The sequence below is a fragment of the Anomalospiza imberbis genome, chromosome 1 (genome assembly GCF_031753505.1).
Source record: "Anomalospiza imberbis isolate Cuckoo-Finch-1a 21T00152 chromosome 1, ASM3175350v1, whole genome shotgun sequence".
In the NCBI taxonomy this organism is placed as follows: Eukaryota; Metazoa; Chordata; class Aves; order Passeriformes; family Viduidae; genus Anomalospiza; species Anomalospiza imberbis.
In genome coordinates this window covers 135,208,854-135,231,575 of record NC_089681.1, presented here as the reverse complement: position 1 = coordinate 135,231,575, position 22,722 = coordinate 135,208,854, and the positions used below count along the sequence as shown (strand labels likewise).

At 39.3% G+C, this 22,722-nt stretch overlaps 1 protein-coding gene across 2 annotated transcripts in view; it reads right to left on the bottom strand.

The window, feature by feature from the left end:
- The window catches only part of GPR158 (G protein-coupled receptor 158), a 189,704-nt gene that overhangs the window by 164,779 nt on the left and 2,203 nt on the right, over positions 1-22,722 (bottom strand). For both annotated transcript variants that reach the window (XM_068171752.1, XM_068171744.1), the window contains exon 2: positions 9,504-9,609. In XM_068171752.1, the coding sequence (XP_068027853.1) occupies positions 9,504-9,609 (106 nt within the window). The remainder of the gene's footprint in view (positions 1-9,503; positions 9,610-22,722) is intronic.

Here is a 22,722-nt window from a genome sequence, read left to right as displayed (position 1 = left end):
GCATAATTCAAAATTTAATGTTATCTCTACTAAATCAACTTTCATAGAAGTTTTGAAAGTAGGTTGAGATGCTTACAGCTATTATCTAAAAAAATAAGAATCTGGATATACCGATTCCCTTTCTTCTATTGTAGTAGAAGAAATCTTGAGCTTGTTAGAGAAAAAGTGTCTAAAGCAAATGATTTCTCAAATTTGCATGCACATCTTCACACACTTATTAGAAGTTTAAAAGAAAAAAGTGATGAGCAAAAGCAGCTGGCAATGGAAGACAGTCTTGTCACAAGTATAAATAAAGCAGAGTGGAAATGCAAAGCTCAGAAGGGATGTCATGTTTTCTGGACATAAATCAGACAGGAAAAATGTATCATACAAAGGATGAAAGAGCAGCTGACCACAGAATCACACAGCAGCTGAGCCTGGAAGGCACCTCTGAAAATCATCCAGTCCCAAGTTCTATTCAGAGCAGGCTCAGCTAAACCAGGTAGCCCAGGGCCACATACATTCAGATTCTGAACATCACCAATGGTGGTCACCCCATCACGTCTATGGACAACCTTCTCTGGTGCCTGACCACTCTTACAGTGTAATCAAAAAAAGGGGTTTTTTACTGCTTCAGTCTGAAGCCCTACCTCTTGCCTTGTCACTGACTACCCCTGAGAGGAGTCTGTCTCTCCTTCATGTAGAGAAAATCCCCAAAACCTTCTCTATGCTGTACAGTCCCAGCTTGCTCAGCCTCTCCTCATTCAACAGGTGCTCCACACACTTGATGACTGTGATGGCTCTTGGCTGAACTCCCTGCAGAGCATCCAATCTCTTGAGTTGAGGAGCCCAGAAGTGGACACAGCCCTGCAGAGGAAGCCTCCACCAGCTGGTAAAGCTCTGCCTAACGCAGCCCCAGAGGCTGTTGGCAGCAAGAGCACACTGCTGGCTCATGGTCAACGTGGTGCCCACCAGGACCCCCTGAACCTTTTGCACAAAGCTGCTTCTCAGCTGCTCAGCCCTGCAGCCTGTGCTGGTGCATGGGGTGAGGTGCAAAACAAGGTCCAGTGTTCCCCCCCTGCCTCTGTAACAGCACAAAGCTGCTCTGGCAGAATGCCTCTATGCCAAGGCCCAAGTAACTCACGGCTCCAAGTACACGTACATATACATGTTCAGACACACACACACTTATATGATGTTCATACACGTGCACACCTACACATGTTAGCTGTAAATACACGTTAATATAAAAACATACAAAAATATTTGAGGGTTGCAAATATTTCAGTTTATTAGCTATAGACAAAGTTCAATTTGTTTCTCAGGTCAAGCCAATTGAGTTAGTTTTATTTTTAAATGTACTGCAAGACTATAACTGGTTAAAGTGAACGATATGGGATACACTTTGCTTAAATTAGAAGGCACGGTTATACCTCTTCATGAATACTTTTTCCCCTAGCCAACCATATTTAAACTTATTAAAATGTTTAGATGGAATTGGTGGGAAAAAAAAAAGAGTAGAGCTCAGTAAGCAAATCTTACTACCTATTTCATGCAAGTAAATGAAAACTGGTTGCCTTGAGAATAGTCGTGGTAAATCTGGGCACCAAATTTAACTTCAGAGGGATTCTGATCCTGTGGCAAGAAGAAAACAACACAGTATAACAAATATTGTCTGATTGGTCTCTAAGCAGTATCTACTTTCCCTCACCATCTTTTATAAGTTAAGGAATAATCAAAGACAATAAATATCTTAATTATCTTAGGAATTTTATATACATGGGAAGAAGTGCATTTCCTTTCACTACTTTTTCAGTGATAGAAAAAAGAATAAAATCCTTACAGATGAACAATAAAGAAATGCAGTAGGATGAAACTCAGCTTACAAAATAGTCAAAACACAAAAAGGCAGTAATACTCAAAAATTTGAAGAACAAAAGTCAAATGTTCTGCATTCCCATATTAGTACTGATGCTTAGTATATTCATTATCTCAAACAGCAATGGGCAAGAAAGTATTAAAGAAACAGATAATTCTAAGTAGGTTAGTAAAGACTAAGAAATTCCCAGGAGATCAGTCCTTGATAGCCATCAGTTTACAGTAATGGCAAATGCAAACCAGAAGAAAAAGTCATACAAATTACTGAGATTTAAACAAAAGCATAGATAATCCAAAAGCAGACATTTTTCGTTTGCAAAAAAGCATTTACCACCTAACAGAAGTCACCAACAAAAAAGACTGTCTTTGAATGTCTAGTTTTATAAAATTGTGTTTAAAAATAAAGCTAAATTAGTTTTTTTCCATTAAGGTTATTATTGTGATTCAGTACATTGTTTTGAATGCAAAGATTCACTTGCTATTGTCCCCAGTTTTTCTTCATGAGAACTTTAATATGTTTTCAAGCTAACTTTAATTTGTTATAGAAAAATGAATGACCTTTCTTCTCTAGGCTGAATTAAACTTGACTCCTGTGTATGTATGATGAAGTATGAAAAGAAAGCAGGAAAAACAGTTACTACAGTTGATAAAAGCTTTTTTAAAGTAAGATAAGTTTTTTTTCTATTGGTTAACTGTTTCTCAAGTCTTGAAAAAAAAAAAAAACCCAAGCTTTTTCAAAGGAAAAGCTTAACTGCAGTATGTATGTATGAGCAGAATTTTCCTATTTTAATGATGAAAAAAAAAAACTCTGCAGTAAATTACCTGGGTAAACTGACAGTTAAGAACAGAGTCTGCACAGTTCATAGGAAGCTGTGTCCTTTGCAATGACAGCAACAGTGTGTTTATCTAAGAGGAGTTTGGGTGACTTAATTTTTGACCAAAATTCTGTCACAAGTCAAGATCACTAAGTAAACTATGAAGCTCTTCAAACACAAGTTTCAAAAATATATCAGGATGCTTATGTCTTGCTGGAAGTATCTAGAGCATGGTATGGGTACATGCTGTGATGCACACCAAAACCCCATTCTGAAGATGATCCGGCCTGAGCCCTGGCTGGAGCACATGGGGACTCTCAGCTCACATGCTTGGCACACCTCTCTGCAGAAATCAAACTCTGGAGAAGGTAATTCACACTCCTGGAGATCCCTCTTCAATTCTAGTCTATCAGTTTAGAGATAATAATTTTGCCTGTGGTTCAGCTGTAAAATGGGGGTAATAGTCTTTGCATCACCTCACAAGATAAGCCTATCAAATCTCTCACAGAATGGACCAGATGCTTTGAAATCAAATTGCTGTGTATTTATCAAAATGCATGTCTCTAATTGTGCTTAATGCTACTAGAGGCATTTTTCAGACATAGTACAGGCCTCTGAACATAGTGATAACAAATGAGAACTCTGAATGAAGCCGTGTTCTGTTTATGCCTGGATTTGCTACACCTTCTGCCATTTTACTCTGGGAAAGGCAATTCACAGCCAGTCTGCCATGAGAATAGTGCAACCTGGCTACAGTCCCCACGCTCCTTGCTGTAAGGTTTTTTGTGCCTCCCAATACACCCTGATCTTCCTTCTCTTGCCCCAGCCACAGTTTTTCAAATCTCTCTCCTGGGAAGAGCTCTTCCCTGCACCCATCCCCCTCTCTGCAACTTCCCCTTTGCTCCCACCAGGTATGTTTTGCTCATGTTCCACTAGCCAACTAAACTTCTGGGCCTCACCTCTTCCCTCCCCAAACACAACGGGAAAAAGCACCAGTACAACTAATCAGCACCGCCTGACAGGACCATCTGAACATCTCTGTTCAGCAGAGAAAGATCCAAAAATTGCAGTCATGGACCTGAAAGAACTGGAAACAGATGTAATGCTACATCATCTGTCATATGCAAGATAAACCAAAAATCTCCTGGCTATTTTAATTTGACAGACAACATCATTCAGCCAACCATCTATCCCTTTTCATGGTTTAACTTTGGGGGAAGGAAAAACAGAAGCAAATAGAACTGACCCAGATGAATTTAAATGCTCAAGTTAAGACTTCTAACTAGGATGAAAGGAATTTTTGCAAAGGTTTTCTTCTTTGAAGAAAACATTGATAACCAAGATTAGCTCCTGCAAAACACACTCTCATTTAAATTTTTTGTCTTTAAAGTAAAGATGCTGTAGCTAAGCAACCTGGCTCTTCCTTAAACTGAAAGCTGGTTTTCATAGCACCTTGTTTATCACTGAGAACTCTAACAAACCTCCACCTCATTTTATGTAACAGTGTCTGGGGGAGTGCCAGATTAGATCTGGTTTACTGTCATAAGGGGACTCTTCCCATGAACACAGATGATGCAAAAGTTATTTTTAAAATAGCATCCAAAATGTTTTTTGTGTCTGCTGCATGCTCTTCAAATACCCTGAGCCTTTGGAAAGAGCAGATACACCTGTCTGCTTCTGAATCCATGAAGTGCTGGCTATGTTTTCTTTACCTGCATACTGAAATGAGTCACTGCCCTTTCAGCCTTAGATTCCTCCTTCAGCCCAGGATTTGATATAGCATTTAGTATTTGTTTCCTACCACTAATGATGTTGTTTTAAGACAAAATATATCCTGACATGCTCTCTGCTCTGGCTGGGTACTGCTCCTATCCATTGTTGAATGCAATCTGTAGCTTCAAGAATGATTATTTCCAAATTAGAAGCTAACTATAGTCCATAAACCCATTCACTCAGACTGAATCACCAAACAGCTTTGATTTCAAATTCTTCTAATTCTGACTGCGCTTTTCCTAAAGGATAGGACAGAAAATACATGCAAATAATAAGCAAAATCAATGACGCTGAGTATGACCCAGTGGGTTATGACTTCAGATGCTAATCTCTTGCCACAGTTCCCCTCCCACGGACTGTGCACATTAATAGCCTTTTCCCAGTCTGACAAGGGCACTGAAAAGCATTTGCTTGAAAAACCTGGAAAGCATTGGGTTCCCCTCGGCCCCCCTCCCAATTCAGTCCCCATTACAATTCTATTTTTAACCAGCCCCTGCCTTCCCCTTGTTCAGCTGCTTGTAACCTTGCATACAGAATAATAAAATATGATGGACACAAATGTTTTGCTAAACAATAAAAAAAATATTTTGGCTGCATTGCTCATTTGCTTTCCCTTCTCAATTGGCTTTGTGTTTGTGCACAATAAATAAACACACAGTAGGCCTATGCATCCTTCTACAAACACAGATATGCAGCCAATGTATACAGACAGCAATGCAGCTTTCTTGTTTACTCTGCTTCCCTCATTTCCTCTAGATATTTTTGCACACTGTCATTTGTGGAATACTGTTAAAACCCGAAGGGATGTCAGCTGAGCCTGCCTCACACTGCAAGCTGTTGGAAGGCTCATTAAGGCCAGGGGAACAGTGTGGAGTCTGCTGCCACTGTTCACAGACTGACGCTGTTGGCTGGAAGGATCCAGCTGAACTCAAGGGGCCACACCAGCTGATTTCTTCAGATGCTCCTCAGCCTTGACAATATTGCTGGTAGCTCCACAAGGACTCTAAAGTTGTTACTAAAAGTGCCAGCAGCTGCTGTCAGCGTTTATGGAGAAGAAATCCAATATAGTAAAAGTCTTCAAGGGTTTCAAACAGGGTAAAAGTGCATGTTTTCTTACTCCCATAACCAGCACTGCCTGTACAATGAAATTACTTTGCATTTGTTATTGGGTAACTACACTTTTTCTGTTTGTTAATTTCAGACTTGTCTGCATCATTTTATGGTCTACCAAACTTAATTATTTCTAACTCTGTAGATATTGCCTGTCATATTTGTTGCAGCCCCAGAGAATCCGAATATCTTGCCAATACCTTTTGGGGAAGCTGTTGCCTATTTGGGAGTCAAGGTAGAAGGCAGGAAGCAGAATGTAACTCTCTCACAAAAATAACACCTGGCCATCAGCCTCTTTTTGGCTGATCCAGTTATTAAAAGAAAGGAGAAAAACTTAACAATTGAAATAGACTTTAGCCATGGCTGCAATTTGGCTTTCCTGTATTAAGCATCACCTAATTTCTTGTTTAATTAGGTTGAGCAGTGTCCAGTTACCCTGTGGTTAGAGGAGGGCACTCTTGTTCATCTAGGTTGCTACAAAATCAGGGATGTATGTGTACTGTCCACAAAAGAGAACAAATCAGGGAAAAAATCCACTATATATTAGGAATTTAGGTAGTCAATTTAAAAATGGGGAATCCAAAGTTCTTAGTGCTTGTTTTTGTTTCTGTTTTTTGTACTCAAGTGCACCATACATAAAGCAAGATATTTAAGATCCACCAATCAAAAGGAACACCTAAATCTAAGGACAGATAAAGTTTAAGGAAGATTAGTACATCTTAGCATTTTGCATATTTGAGTATAATATTCCTAAATCACTCAACCTGACACTATTTTTTTCCAAGAAAGGACTAGCACTACAACTATTCCATCACAATCAGGTTGTTCTTGATGACCTTCCAAAGACAAATCCCAGTGCCACAGTTAGCATCATCTCCTAATACCCGCTGTGCCTGACTATGTGAAGGCAATACAGTACTTTCAACAACAGTCTCTATTTTCTGGAAGAAGTTGGATCCCATCCATGCCTTCCCTTTTTTCTGTCTAGCACATACAGACCACTGGCTTACCATATGTTTCCATGCACCTCTATCTCCCTCATTTCAACTGATTTTTATTTAGAAAATAAACACTTCAGAACAGCACAGAAAGTAGATTTTGTCTGCCATGTGTCTAGTGGATTTTAGCCACTATAAAAGCATTTTGATTAATCCATAACTTTGGTCTGTGGCAAGCACATTTCTCTCTCAGGATTTTTCATAGAGGTACACAGAGAGAAAGAAAGAGAAAACAATTTCTATTTCTGCTCCTTGTTTTCCTCATGTGGAATGTGCTTGGAGAATTGTTTACCTGGAGTGATTGCTTGATTGGATTCTGGTGAGGATTGTTTGAGCCTGATGGCCAATCCAATCCACCTGTGTCTGGACTCTCGACAGAGGGTCACGAGCTGAGTTAGAGTTAGAACAAGTAGGTTTTGTAGTTTTTTGTATTTTCCTTTATATAGTATATTAATGTATTTTAGCATAATTATAATAAAGAAATCATTCAGCCTTCTGAACTGAGTCAGACATCATCATCTCTTCCCATTGTATTTGCCTGCATTTACAACATTGGTCGTTTCCTCTCATTCTTGCATAAAGTCACTCTCTCTTTTCATAGCATTAGGGAAGGGAGCTGTATTTCCAAAATTTTTAAATATTCTGAAATATTGAACTTTATGCCTTTGGTTTAATGGTATTGGTGCACTGGGCACAGGGTATGGGCTATGCAGTAAACACTTTCAGAGCCAAATCAGAAATTCACTATGGCAAAGGCTTATCAAAAAGTCTGCACATAGGCTATGCTGCAGTAAATACTCAAGTCACCTAACAAAACTGAAGTGAGCAAAGAGGGTCTAACTAGAGCAGAACTGGAAATCCAGATATCTCCATTCTCTTCCTACTCTGCTGGAGACAGACTTTGTAAATCAAGGCAGAGCATTCAACCATCAGCAAGTATTTGTTTAACTGCTCTTAGGTAGATAAGAGAGAGCACAGGGAATATGATTTCATTAACATTTATAAGAAAAACTGTGTGGAAAATATTGTTGCACAGCTATGTAAGTTACACTTATTCCACACAGAGTGGGTTCCAATGAAACAAGTATGGAAAGCAGCCCATGGGACCTTCTCCTGGGTTCGACTGTGGTAGTTTCTGCTCAGTAGCTGGTACAGTGCTGTGATTTGAATTCTCTGTGAGGGTAATGTTGATAGCAACAGCCAAAACACCAGTGTGCTAAGCAATGCTCACATTAACTGAAGGGCTTTCCAGTTTCCCATGCTCTGCCACTGAGGAGGTGCACAAGAAGCAAGCACAGCCAAGACAGCTGACCTGAGCTGGCCAAAGGGATATCCCACACCATGGAACACCATGCCCAATATATAAGCTGGGAAGAGTTGGGCAGGAAGGGTCACTTGCAGCTGGAGGACAGGACAGGCATGGGTCAGCAGGTGATATTGTGCATCTGGTTGCTCTTGGGTTTAACGTTCCTTTCCCCCCCCATCCCTTATTTTAGTAATAGTATCTTTTATTATCATTGTTATCACCATATTGCACTTTGTTTCCATTATTAAACTGTTTTTATCTCAACCCACCAGTTTTGTCTTTTTTCCCCAATTCTCCTCCCCATGGCAGAGGGGGCAGGGGAAATGAATGAATGACTGCATGGTACTTAGCTGCCAACTGGGGCTAAACCACAAGAGACCTAGGATTGGATTTTTTCCCTTTTATTCTTGGTTGTATAGATGCAGTTTACAATCCCACCCCTCTGCTAACATATTTTGCTCTTAAGACATTAAGAGAAGGAGGAGTACTTTCCAAAGTATATTATCACACTTAGGATAACTAGAACGGATTAAAAAATAAGGTTTACCAGATCACAAGGGAAACACTATTTTCTTCTAGGAAGAAACATGAGCGATTTAAAAAGTATTCCCTTCAATTCAGAAGTCAAAAAGTACTTGACAGAAATACATTTTTTCACTTGCAGAAATACTTAGTCTTAAATAAGTCTTTATCAAAGACTTGATTTTGCATTTCAAGTTTATTTCATGAAAAAAATCAAAGAAAAATACAAAAAAAAAAGTTTACAAAAATTCTGAGTTTTTCTTGCTCAAAAATGTTAGCAGCTGAATTCATCAAAACCAACTGTTTTTCTAAATTTAGGCTTGGCTTTGATAAATCTTAATTTTGCAGAAAATTAGGCAAACATCTCCTGACTTCTGGTAGACAAATGTCAACTTCCCCTACACTTTAATTGTCCTTTCCAAATGTACAGAAGTGCACAAGGTACCTGCTCTCACAGAAAACAAATGGGTGCCTTTGAAATCACCTTTACACAAGAGAATTAAAAGAAAAATCAAAATGTATTTTGTTTAAAAGTTTAATTGAATACATGACAGGCCAAGCCGAATGAGCTATGATTTGCTGACAGATGGAACCAGACACAGACCTTCAGAAGAAAGGGGAAGCAGGAAGGAGCTGAGCACAAACATTTCAGTCAGCTCTGTCAAAATGTTGGCATTCCTACGAAGAAGGAATTACAGTATCCAATTCTGCCTGTTATTCTGTATCACCCTATCAAATGTTTTTCTGAATAATTACCATTAGCATTTCAGCTACTTCTACTACATTTTGCAAAGTTGTCCAAGCAAAAGTGACACTGACATTAAAATCCTATTTTGATTTTGAGCACAAAATAATTGTTTGATTTGCAAAGCAGACCCTCAAATTATTTCATTAGTAATCTTTTTCCCTGTAACTGTTATCTCGTCACAATTTTGCTTCTGCTTTATCATCAATAATTCTGAAATGCAGGCACTCCTGAAACTCATGCATTCCCTAACACCTCACACAGAAAGATTCCTTCAGCCCTACAAACCACATTCAATGTCTATAAAACAAATAACATTTATAGTACAGAACACTGCTCAGTGTTACTGAAGTGAGGTCCCTTAGGGACAGACATACCTCAGAATTGTTGAGATGACACCTGTGCGTCCCTGAGAACCATCCCTCGTTCGAGCACTGGTCAATGTCCACCTTCTGCAGGTTGATGTCGACTTTGACAACACCTCTGAAAACAGAGAGGAAACAGCCTTGAACACAGCTACAGAAATAGGTTAAGTTTTTTTATGATGCTGTAGCCTGAAAAGCAGAACTACATCTTTCTTCTAAATATAGAATTTGATAAAATGTCTAAAACCAGAAAAGTTTTGTGCTTCCAGAGCCATGGTCACAAACACATTTTTATTTTACTGAGATGTACTATGGACAAGAGCTCAGTAAATCTAACATATTAAGACTAGGGTGGCAGTTAAGAACAAGTTTTATGTTCAAACAATGTAATGCCCTTCACATTTTACTGTGCAGCAAAGACCCAAAATAAATACAGTGAAAGACCTGTACTATTTTCTACCAGCAACCTTCCCAGCCAGTTCTGAGTACAAAGTACCAGACACTGCACCTCACCCTATATCCAGCAAAAACTACATTCTCCCCTTTCCTCCAGGGAACCCCATTTGCCAAAACAACTGGAAAAAGCCTTTTTTTGTACTCTCCCCAGAGACAACCCGGCCTCCAGAGACATTCAGGCCTCTTCTCTGCAGCTTAACATCCTCCTCCAGCAAGCATCCAAGCCCTCTCCCCACACCTCTGCCAGCTTGCCCTGCAATAAAACCTGATACAACATCAGAAAGCTGCACAAGCCAGTGCAGGTCTGTGAAGACCACTGATGTCTGTGAAGCCAAAAAAAAAGTTTCCTACACACACATGTCCTGAAGGACCATCTGAATTGTGTAATTCCTATACCGAGAAATCTCTAGGTTTCATCATCAACAGTTTACCTCAAAAATTCTTTTGAAAGAAAAACTAACAAGCCAATTTCAAAGCTGACACTCTCTTGTATAAAAAACTTGAAAATCATCAGAAGAAGAAAGGTACAAGATTGTAGTTCTATATCTTTTCTAAAAAGCCTAAGATTTACATATTGTTCAGAATGACCTAGGACATTTATAGCATCATTTTGTCAGAGTATGTCTTCTATGACTGCTTTGCTGTGGTCCAGACTTGACAAAAATGTCAATATGCAACTTCTAGTTGCTAAATCATTACACAAACACATTCATAGTGGATTAATGCTCTGTGCTAATTTCATAAATCTAGAATACCATTCCTTTCAAGTCAATCATTCCAGCCACTTGGAACAGATGTTTTCATTTCCACAGTCTGGACTTCCACAACTATAAACACCACCATCTCCCTTCTTTCAGGCTGTGAACTAACAAGGGCATGGCCCAGCCTCTATCTCAGAAGCACCTCATTCACCTCAAAGTGTGTTCCCTCTTTTAATTAATGCTCATAACACAATAATAGTAACAAGATAGCTACAAAGCCATATATTTGAGAGGATATGTACAAGCAAAATTAGAAGATAAGAGTGAGCTTGATCAAAACCAGGACAACACTGTTCCCTCATATCTGACCCCAGTACAGCAAGAGTCCACAATAGCTGAATTTGGACATTCATCTTCATACTATATAGTAAATGCAAAAACACAAATACATCATATAAGTGGCCAGAAGAATGCATGAGAAAATTACATAAAAAAGACAGTAGGAAATTAGACAGGACAGGAGCACTCAGTCCCACTCAGTCTTCTGACTAGAATCTAAAGCTAATGCTGGGGACATTTAGAAATTATTTTAAATACTTAAGTGCTGGTTCTAGCAAGTTAAATTTAAAATAGCACACACCACACCTCTGGAATATTCTGATATATTTTTAGTCTTTGCCTTTGTACACTTGTTTTGAACAGCAGGTTCACCAGGGACTGCTGAAACCATGTTTGTACCCCAAGGAACTGTTTTTTCCTTGTTCCGGGTGAGAAATAAGCTCAAGAGGAAAAACTGCCATACTGCACAGATTATCTCTTTAAAATGCTGATGTCAGGGATTACAAATTTAACCTGGCAAGAAGGTGCCTGATTCAGATGCCCATAGCAGTAGAGATAACAGATCACTCATCTGGTCATGTGTAGATCCCACCAGGTAGGTTTCTAATCTTTTCTGGACCTTCATGAGCTAATACAAATATTAGGGTGTGGGCTGAGGACAGGACCTGTTCTGCAAATGAGTTCTCTCTCCATGGCTGCATACAGGCACAAAGCAGGCAGCAGGACCAGGACCAACACTACTCCTTGCTCTCCTAATTCATGTTATACACCAGTCACATTGGCAAAGCTATCAAGGATTAGCATCATCCCAACTACTCCAAAGAAAACAGTTTATACAGTAGGAAAAGCAGTGATGATTCAGCTTTAATAGAAATGGAAAGTTTTACATGGAAAAGTTTTTCCCTTGTGTACATTTTGTTTTTAACTAATAGGAGAGGAAACTAACCTTTCCCTCCTCAAACATTTCTGCAAAGAGAAGTAGAGATTTCAAATAAAGGACAAACTAATCACTGTCAAAAGAGAAGAAACACCTTTGAGAGTTTGCTGTGTGGTATCATGAGCAAGCCCTGTAGAAGCAAAATGCCAGTAAAAAACGGATATAAATATTTTCCAAAGAAAACTTACCTAGAGGTTACTTGTGAGAAAGACAACACACACAAGCCAGAGAAATTAGGGTTATTAAGTACACTGAGAAGGCATTTGAGTATGGCTTTGTACCAGAAGTACTGCAATTTGGAGAATTCATGGCATGTTCCAATGGGACAAGCATCAGAAAGCAGGAAAGCATCCTAACACTCAGAGCCATGTACTGGAAAGAAAGGAATATACTTCAGGACCTCTCACATCAGAACTGATTAAAGAACTTACGTCATTTGAAAGCTCTTTAATACAATAATTTTGTTAAAAATAGATGTGAAAATCAGATTCATACAGCAATTATCACTGGAAGAAGCCTCTTGTGATCAATCCAATCAGCTCAAAGCAGACTCTTTAAGTTGGGGGTTTTTTTATACCTTTAATAAAGGAGACTTCACCATCTCTGGGAAATCCAATCTAGTGACTGACCAAATTCACAGTGTCCAAAAAAAAGATTTCTGATGTTTAAAAGAAATTTCTTGTATTTCAGTTTTGTGCCTCTTGGGCTTTCCATCCTTTCATTGAATAAGGCTGAGAAAGGTCTGTCTCTTCTTTACACTGGGTACTTACACATAAAATGCCCCTGGAGCCTTTTCTCCTCCAGGTTGAACAGTAGCAGCTCACTCAGTCCTTCTTGTATGTCAGAAGCTCCAAACTCTAACTATCTGTGTGGCCTTGCACAAGGTTTGCTTCAGTACATCCATCTCTCCTGTGCTGAGGAGCCCAGATGTGGACATCGCACTCTTGATGGGCCTCACCTGGCTGGGTAAACACTTCCCTCAACCCATTGGCAAAACTTCCTCTCACCAACCAGGAGGCTGTTGGCTTTCTTTGCCACAAGCACACGTTGGTGATTCATGTCAAACTGGTGCCCACCAGAAGTATATCAAAAGTGACTGACCTCCAATTGGTCACCAGCTATCTATACACAGAAGGCTGCTCAGTTGGTTAAACACAATTTCCCCCTCAGAAATCCATGCTGACTACTCCCAGTCACAAACCTCCTCTTCATGTGTTACAGAAGGGGTTTTCACAATGATTTGCTCCATCCATCATCTTCCCAGGGACTGAGGTGAGGCTGATCAGCCTGTAGTTCTTGGACTTCTCAACATCTTTTGTCACAAAGTACACTTTTCCATTCAGTAGTAAAGACATTGAAAAGACCTTTAAGGTCATTGAGTCCCAGCCATTAACCAAGCACTGCCAAAGTCACCACTAAACCACATCCCTAAGTGCCACATCTTCTAAATATCTCCAGGGATGGTTACTCAACCCCAGCAGCCTGTTCTGATGCGTGACCATCCTTTCCGTGAAGCGAGTTTTCCTGCTATCCAATGGAAAAGTACTGTGGCACAACATGAAGACATTTCCTCTTGTCCTGTCACTTGGGAGAAGAGACCAACCCCTACCTCACCCCAACCTCCTTTCAGGCAGTTGCAGAGAGCAGTAAGGTCTCCCCAGAGCCTCCTCTTCTCTGGACTAAGCTCCCCCAGCTCCCTCAGCTGTTTCTCACACGATTTGTGCTCCAGACCCTTCACCAGTTCCACTGCCCTTCTCTGGACTTGCTCCAGCACCGTTGATATCTTTCCTAAAGTGAGAGGCCCAAAACTGAACAAGAGATTTGAGGTACAACCTCACCAGTGATGAGTACAGGGCAATGATCATTTCCCTGGTCCTGCTGGCCATACTATTGCTGATACAAGATAATCATGATCACAGTCATGCTCAGAGAATCTCCACACTTCTCCCAGGTTATCTGGCCCCATACACTTTCAATTTATGTTTAAATTATATCAGGATCACAATTAAACCATTCAAGCTCAAAAATATTTTCATAATACTTCTTCCAGAAATACTACAAAATTCCTTCATTTCAAACTAAACACATGTTCCTTATGCTTCTCTTGTACTAAAGCTTTTCTTACAAGACTGTTTGTCTTTCAGAAAAGACAATCTTCATTAATTCAATGCAAACTTTTTTACCTACACTCTTCTCCCATCTGCAGCTCTTCTGTAGCACAGCCTAAACTTTTGATGTGGCTAAGTTGTTCTGGTTTTCCCTTTTCTCAGAGCTTTGTGAGTTTCTGGGGTGAAAATCTACAGCAAGAAGAAACAGGACAGTGCAGGAGCAGGAAAGCAATCTCTCCTGACAGGTACAAGCTGCCATAGGATTTCAACTGGTTCTCCCCATGGTGCGTATTATTCTTTTTTCACTAGACCTCTGCAATACATGTTTCATAGTAACGTCACAGTTCTGAAGCAGTACCAGGGTCTGAAACTGCCTGAGGATACCGCTCTGTCAAAAGCAAAGTTTCTTTGAGCGCATGTGTGGCAAAGGTATCATGATGGTACAAGACTTCTACTGCATTCATTTGAGATCCATTTTAAAACACCATCTCAGACTTGCACACCACTGCTATTACACAGAGCACACTAATATGATACATTTCTGAAATTCATCTGTGATTAATACAGTAGCTGGCACAGCCTGTTTAGCCACCCACATTAAGTTATTTTTGATTCAACGTTCAGAAAATGGAACATATGAAAGAACACATCCTCCTGGAATGTATATGGACCGACTCCCTGTGTTATATTTATCGAACTAATTGGGAATAATTGCAGTGTTGCTATCTTGGTGTAAGCAATCAAGACAAATATCAAGGGTGTAAGAGCAGACTCAGCTTGTCAGCGTAACACATTCATCCACACTAGCAATGCTGCCTGGCTGAACACAAGCCACATAAGTTAATAAAAATATTACTGGTAATTGTGGACCATCTGGCAGGTAAGCATATTTTGTTAATCTCCTTGAAACAATAGATATGTGTTTCCTGCCACAATTTTACAGTCCTTACAAACACAAAAGAGATATCTAAGGATTGCATGTCCATGTTAAACACGCAGTTAAGAAAGAATTAGTTGAATTATATATAAGATAATCATTGAAGAATGATGTCATCAAGGATTTTCTGTCAGGTCAGAGGTTTGATTTAAGAGGCTTTAATGCCTGTCTGTACTTCCAGTACTACTGTTTGTTGGCATGCTGCTTGCCTTGAAATCTGTGCCAGAAATTGATTTAAGCTTATTTTCCTAAACTACTAGCTATCTTGACAGTTTCAGTAGTTATAATATTTCATTGTAACAACATGGTGTAAAACCTATCTACAGAATATTTTTTTGCCTCTACTGTTACATCATAAAAAAAAAAAATCAGGAGGAACATTTTTTTTTCTCCTAGTCAGCTTAAGCCAGAACTGTACAAAATCATAGCCTGCCAATATTTAAATGGTGATAAACAGTATCTTTGTGCTATAGATCTTCAAAAGCTTTTTTGGCACAGAGGTCATCACAGCTCAGCTAAACACGCTGTTTGCCCTCTAAGTTTATTCGCTTACTTTTGTGCCTGTAAGCATTGTGAGCACTCACAGCTAGATATAAGGGATGGTTATCACACACTGAAGTGGGCATCACCCCCACATCTAAACAGCTGCTTAGATTCTTGCTGTCATATTCATTCAGCCCTCCATGCTGTCCTTCGTAAGTCCTCTTTACCAGAAAACAAGGAGATAAGAAAATCTTTCTACGGCTGTCAGAAATCTGCAATGCCCACTCCCCTAGACAGATACACACTGTATTTAGCATAGTCAGTGTTTCCAGAGCAGATACCTTTTCTGACCACTCTCATTTTGGAGGTTGCTGCTTTCAAGAATATTAATCTTCAAATACTACACACTACCTGACACCTGAAGCCCCTCCCATGTACCATCAACTGAGCACCCAAAAATAACCCTGGTGTCAAATTCACAAATGAATTTCAGCCATAAGTCTTACTGACAAACGGCAGCTTTTGCAGTTTCAGCTTGCCTTTGCAAGTTAAGATTTAGGATTCTGCATCACGTGGACGTTGTTAAACTTGTTACCATGCATAGCCAGCCAGATTCACAAAAGGCTACTGGGACATGAGACACGATTTTGGTCTGGTCACAGAGTTAGCACCAATTCCTTACGACTAGGACAGACACTTCCCTAATTCCTCAGCCATAGCATGACTCCTGCTTTTCAATATTTTCATAATGGAAGCAACTTTCACTACAAATAAACCTAACTGAGGAGTAAGGCATAGCAGTGTAGGCACATAAATTAGGATTCACCTGCAAAGAAAGTCTCTCTAGGCCATTTGAAACAGTACTACAAGGGCAGAATACTTAAAGTTGAATTCTATTGTCTGAAGAATTATTTCAAATTTAAATCTGCCTTCATATCTATAGCATGCAGTGCTACCTCCCTGGGGATACCCCTGCAGTTTACTCAGAGAGTTTCTTAGATACTCTGAGGAGCGAGGATGCTTTGGAGTTACTTGGGTTTTTTTTCCACTTGAGGATGGCTCAAGTTGCTGCTAGCATCTTAACTCTGTCACAAAGCATCCCCTTGTATTGGAATGCTAGGAGTCAGTGATGGTAGAGTACCATTTACATTAGATTATCCCTATGAAAAGAGGTCTTGGAGCCAAATTAGGGTTACATTTTTTTTTAATGTTTCCATTACCATCCATGGGGTCAGAGAGGCAGGTGAAAAGAAAGGAACAGAGCACAACAGAAGAAAATACATTAGGAACACAAAGGGCTTTTGAAATAGAAGAATCCTACACAGGATAGTCTCAGCCTAACTATACTAAATCCTGTGACCCTGAAGATTTATTTAAAGATAACAAGGTCATTTTAAAACTCAAAAGTAAGTGGAAGCCAACCTCAAAAAAAAAAAATTGAAAGTCATAAACCTGGGCAAGGAGGAACATACAAATTACAAGAATGTAAGACAAAACCAAGATATTTTTAGAAACCGCATGTTAAAAGGATATGCTCTACTAAAAACATTTCAAATACCTCAGAAAGTGGAAGGCTGAAGTAGAATCTCTGACACAATACACAACCAAGATACAAAAATTGTTCAGAGCAGAGACAGCTTTTGACAAAAATGAATTATTTTCATCAATCTTGAAAGAATCAATGAAACAAAAATCAGCTTCCACGTGCAGGGAAGTTAAGCTGGACTTCACAAATGAGTGGCCAGTGACAAAGTCTGCAAATGATAAAAATGCTTAATATAACCCACAACTAAACCTGGCTGATGCAGAAAAGATGCAATAAAACATTTTGGAAAGTATTCATTCAAGAATCTGGGATCCCCCAATGAATTTAGATTCATGAAGTGAGTTTAAAACTAGAAAACTATGGAACCCACAGTAGATGGCTATAACGGAATATATATTATGGAATATATATGGAAAATATATTATATATGGAAAATATATTATGGAATACAATGCCAAACTACATTACAGAAGACAAAAATGTGTTAAATCATGGATAAGAATCATGAAGGTCAGTTCAATATATGCTTACTATCCAGTCATTCAGATAAAGCCTGAAAGAAAACAATTTCTTTTTGTTGCTTATCATTGGTAAATTGGACATAACCAGGATAGCATTAACTTGACATTTTTTCCTTCAGTACCTGCCAGAAGCTGCTTTTGGAGGAAGGGCTATGGAAACCTTTTATTTGACCTAACACAGCAATACTTTTTTTCTTACATTTAGGAACATTTCTATCTCAGCCCATACTCACAAATAGAATAGATGACAGTCCTGGAGCTGAATCTCAGATAGTAAGGACTGCCACATGTCTACCCCTTCAAAAGAGCTTTGATAACCTGCTGTGCTGGAAGTCTGGCCCAAGGGTGAGGGGGGTGGAAAACACAGGAGTTGGAAACAGAAGTTTGACCCAAAAAAACAAAAATTCCTTTTAACTTAGCATGTGCTACGTAATTGTGGACACGAATGCAGTGTGCGTTTCAATCCTCTCACAGCCATATTTAACTTCTTTCTTCAAAGACCCACTTCTGTTTCTCCAATATTGAGGAAAGCTGAACCATGGTTCTGAAAGAGAAATCCATATTGTTCCTTTCCTATGTTTCATTAGCATCCAGTTTTCTACCCCTATTCATGACCTCATATGAAAAATGCTGGCAGGGACATAAGTAACTGCCTAGAAAATACTTAAAATATCCTGAGGGTTTCCGCAAACACACAGTATAATAAAAGGCTTTTTTGTTTTAACTTCTTTTCAGGAACACAAATCCAAGACTTTTAGAAATTCTAAAAAATAAATTAATCCTTTTCATTTTTGAAACCTGTTCTAAATCCACCCACACCTTCAATCAAGGGCCAGGATATGTTATAAAAAATGTCAACCTCACAATTTTAAAATATTTTCTGTATTATACAACTAATGTCATATCACAATGGCACAAAAAATTTAAAAGTCTCCTTAGACAATTAAAATTAATTTTCTCTTAGCTCAGTACTCAGACTAAAGAGAAATTGGGGGAAACTAAAACAGGATTAAAGGAAGAAATTAAACCATGTCTAAAAGAAAAAAAATTACCCATTTTTAAAATTATTTTTTTCATGTCTACATTTGTTTGGGTTTTTTTACCAAGCAATTTAATAGCTGTGAAATATTTAGCAGAATAATAAATCATATAATATATATAATCCCTTAGAAATTACTAATTTTTCATAAATACTTCTACCCCCACAAGTTAATCTGCCTTCAGTAATGTTTCCTTAACTAAGAGTCCCATCATAGTCTAACTCTGGAGTGGTCCAAGTAATTGTTAATGGTAGAGAAGAAATCACTACATTACACTGCCTTTAGGGAAGAAACAGCTCAATTTAACTGTGCAGTAAAGATTATCTTTGAATCAAGGGATATTTTTCCAATAACTGAGAGGAGGAGCAAACCTCTGGAAGACAGAAAATATTAGGATATAGCAAAATCTGGCCAAAACTCAGAATGAAGTTACCTGTAAGTGATCCAGAACAAGTTTCCATTCAAAATAAAATAAAATTAAAAAAAAAAAAAAAACCAACCAAACAAAACCACTCCAAACTTATTCAGCTTACTAATTTAGTTCCTTTCTGCCAAAACAGACTTTATTCCATTGGATTCTCCCTAAAAAACTTAAAAAAGATAGTAAATGTTGTGCTGGATTTGGCAAAAAACCTGCTGGAATATGGTAGGAGGGGGAAGGAAAGCCAGTGCTTCGGATCCTGAAGACAACCTTATCTCCACAATGAGAAATCACACAAGACCAAAGACCAGCTCCCAAAATGTGGACGTATTTCAACACAACGTTAAAGAAAATGGGAACAGCACACAAGGGAACATTTTGAACTGCAAAAGCAGCAACTCATTCATCAGAGTTTGGGGATAATTGATGTCATTGCACAAGCCTGAAACAGTGCACATGAATCTGACTAACCATGCTCTTGTTCCATACTGGAACAAGACTTGAGAAGAGGGACCATGGGAACAGAGAGCTTATGACAGAGACTAAAGAAAGCCAGTTTGTGTAGTCTAGTAAACAAAGGTGGTGAAAGGGCCACTGCCTATAAATAAGTCAGGGCAGTAAACACCAGCTAAGGGTGCTAAGTCAGATGGAAGACAGATCTGGACCAGAATAAATGCATGAGAACTGACAGCAAGTGAATAAATTCAGATCAGAAATCAGGAGAAGTCATCCAACCCTTAGGTCCAGCATGGCAGTGAACTGAAGAGTCAAGAGAGAAACCCACCTACTTAAAGGTGGAGATTTGTCAACTTATGACATTAAGTGGGCATGTGACAGCAGAAGACTGACTCAGTGACCCAGGAGGACTTTTTTTTTAACTTGTGTGCTCATATTAGCTGACTATTTAGTCATCTTTCTTCTAGATGAAGACATGACCTTTCCCACTTGTCTCCTGGACTGCTAAAGCAATGAAGACCTCTCATTTCTTTCTCCAGATGCCAAGAAAATATTTTTAGAAAAGAAACTGTATTTATAACACGCAACTTTTCACACTTTTCCACTTTCTCAGTAGGGCTGCAGTGAGGACAGTTGGGTCCTCATGTGCCATAAGATATGGTTCATTCTGACTGTGGGATAGGCAGTAGCAGAGGAGGGGCACAGAAGATCTGTGACAGATGCTACTGTGCTCTACCCCCTGCAGCACTACAGGAGTAGAGTGATTAGGCACATTAGGTCATGAATTTCAGTTGCAAGCCATCAAGTGATTACTTTGAGTCTCTGTGGATCCTGATTTCTGAATGAGAGCCTACACTGCATCTTACAAGCAGGTAGCAGTAATGTTCTCTCCATGCATTTTGGGTGGAAAGACCAGCAAACGCAGACAACAAAATACCAGCAAGCCCTGCTAAGAAGCTGCAGAGAGCCAGCACTGCTAGCTTGGCATTGTACTAGGTTAATGCGGCCCTGAACAGCTTCTAGGACATTTATCAGTACAATCAAGTTGCCTTTGGTTTCTCCACTTCACCTCAGTACTTTTTTACAGTGTTAGTCATGGCAAGACAACTTAACTATAGCAGTGTTGGGAAATAAGATATAGGCAGCAGCAGCCACCATCTAAACCCCACACTGCTACACTTAACCACATTCTCTCCTTGGCCTTCACTTGGGGCAGTCTGGCAGTAATCTCTTGGGAAGGGGAGAGGTGAAATTGAAGACACATGAGCTGTTTGCAAGAGCCCCCTGGCCTGTAACACTCCCATCCTCAGGCCAGAAGCACTGTAACTCTTTACAATGTTAAGAACAAAGCTTGCTGCTTTGTGCTGCACTTTCAGAATGCCATTGACAACAGCACTGCAGTAGCAGCGTGCACTGAACATGGCCAGTAGCAGTTATCAGTACTGCCCTCAGTAAACTCTTCCCATTGCTATGCCACATGAACAAACCCATCTGTTACTGCCACAGAAGAGATACCAAGAAGGAGTAATGGGCTTTTCCTTCTGTAATGTGAAAGAACTCTCTTTCATGGATAGAGCATGCTCCTGAATGAATCTCACCCTAATGTACCGTGCATTAAACCTAATGTGAGCAAAGAAAGTACAGAAACTGATAGAAGAATATTAAAGAGGTATACACTAAATTACCAATAATGATTTCACACCAGACCACTAAATTGGAGGAGCATGGTAACTGATTCATAAAAATGTTTCTAACAGATGGTTCAAAGATATATTTTTGGGAGCACCAACATAGCTGATCCAAAAGATGGAGGTTAACAAACATGGGTTTTTTTCATATGGGCCTTAAATAAGAATTTAAATTCAAAATATTGTTTCACTCAAAGACTCATGGTGAGAGGAAGTAAAGCTTACTTCAAGAGGCATCTTCTAGTAATTCACACACTAATTTTCCAGTAACTACATGTTATATTTTTCAATTCATGTTTCCACACTAGATGTTACATTTTTCTATTATGTCCTCATGCTTTAAACGATTTTTTCTCTTAAAAATTCACATTGAGGCTGTGTACCTATTAAGTATTGAAAACACTGTAAATATTGAGACAAACTACAAGTCTTGGAAGCATATTTTGTGCATACCATTTTCTGTGTAGCTGAGAAGCTTTCTCAATATCCCAAGTAATAACCTTTTATGAAAGCCCATCTTTCATCTAGCATACCTCAAATCAGCAACACAGGAACTATCCTTCAGCCTTGCCAGAATGTGTATGTATTTATAATTTTACTTCTTCTACCTGCTTCTTTAATAGTTTGGCAAAAAACAATCCATTTTTTAAGAAATGCTTACAAACTTATCTCTGTTGATACAACAAATCTTTGTTAGTTTTGTCCTAACTATTCAGTATAACAGCAACATAACACTTCGAACTTGCACAGCATACTCCATCTCATGATCTTCTAAATAAGAAGTGGTTCTCCAAGCTAAGATGAGCTCAGTGAATGCCCCTTGAAGTGTCAGAGTTATAACAGGTTATTCTATTTCCTCAGCGGAAGTGACCCCCCCGTGGCAAGCAGAGGCTGGGAAGATGAGGCAGGGAAGGCAGTGCTCTGTACTGCATCCAGGAGGACATCTACTGGTTGCCGTGATTGGCCAGGGTTATGCCAAAACAGACCTGGTGTGTTCTGCACACCAAAGCTACCACAGCAGAAACCTACACCACTGAGATGCTTCCTGGCATCACAGAATCCTGGCACAGAGCTGGAACTGGAGCTTTAGACTCTTTTCTTTAAAGCATCGGTTTATTTCCTCTTCAATTAAGTCAAGATAGGACCTTCTTTGAGCTAAACTTTATATCCAAATTTATATTCTCAGAGAGATGGTTTGTGGCTGCCACACCTCCAGCCTAGTGGTTCTGCCAAACTCTATCCCCAGCAAGAGAATATCAGCCTACATTAACTTTCATCCACATCCTGAAGTTCATCAAATGTTGAACATTGCATTTCAATGATCTCTGACAAGCTTCCTGACTTCTCTGGACTCCCGAGGGTCCAGAAGAGCTCTACAATAGACCTATTCCTGGGTTTTGGTCTCAAGAGGAATTCAGCAACAAACAGCCTACAGCTGAGCTCATTTTACCTTAACCCTATCATCCCCATAAGTGTGAAAATTTCAGGGCAAAAAGTAATTCAACAGAGAAATAAGCAGCCATTATCCATTCAACAAATTTTGGGTTTTTTCAGGGATTTTTGACTGCACTCATATCTCTTTGATCACGTTGGATTTC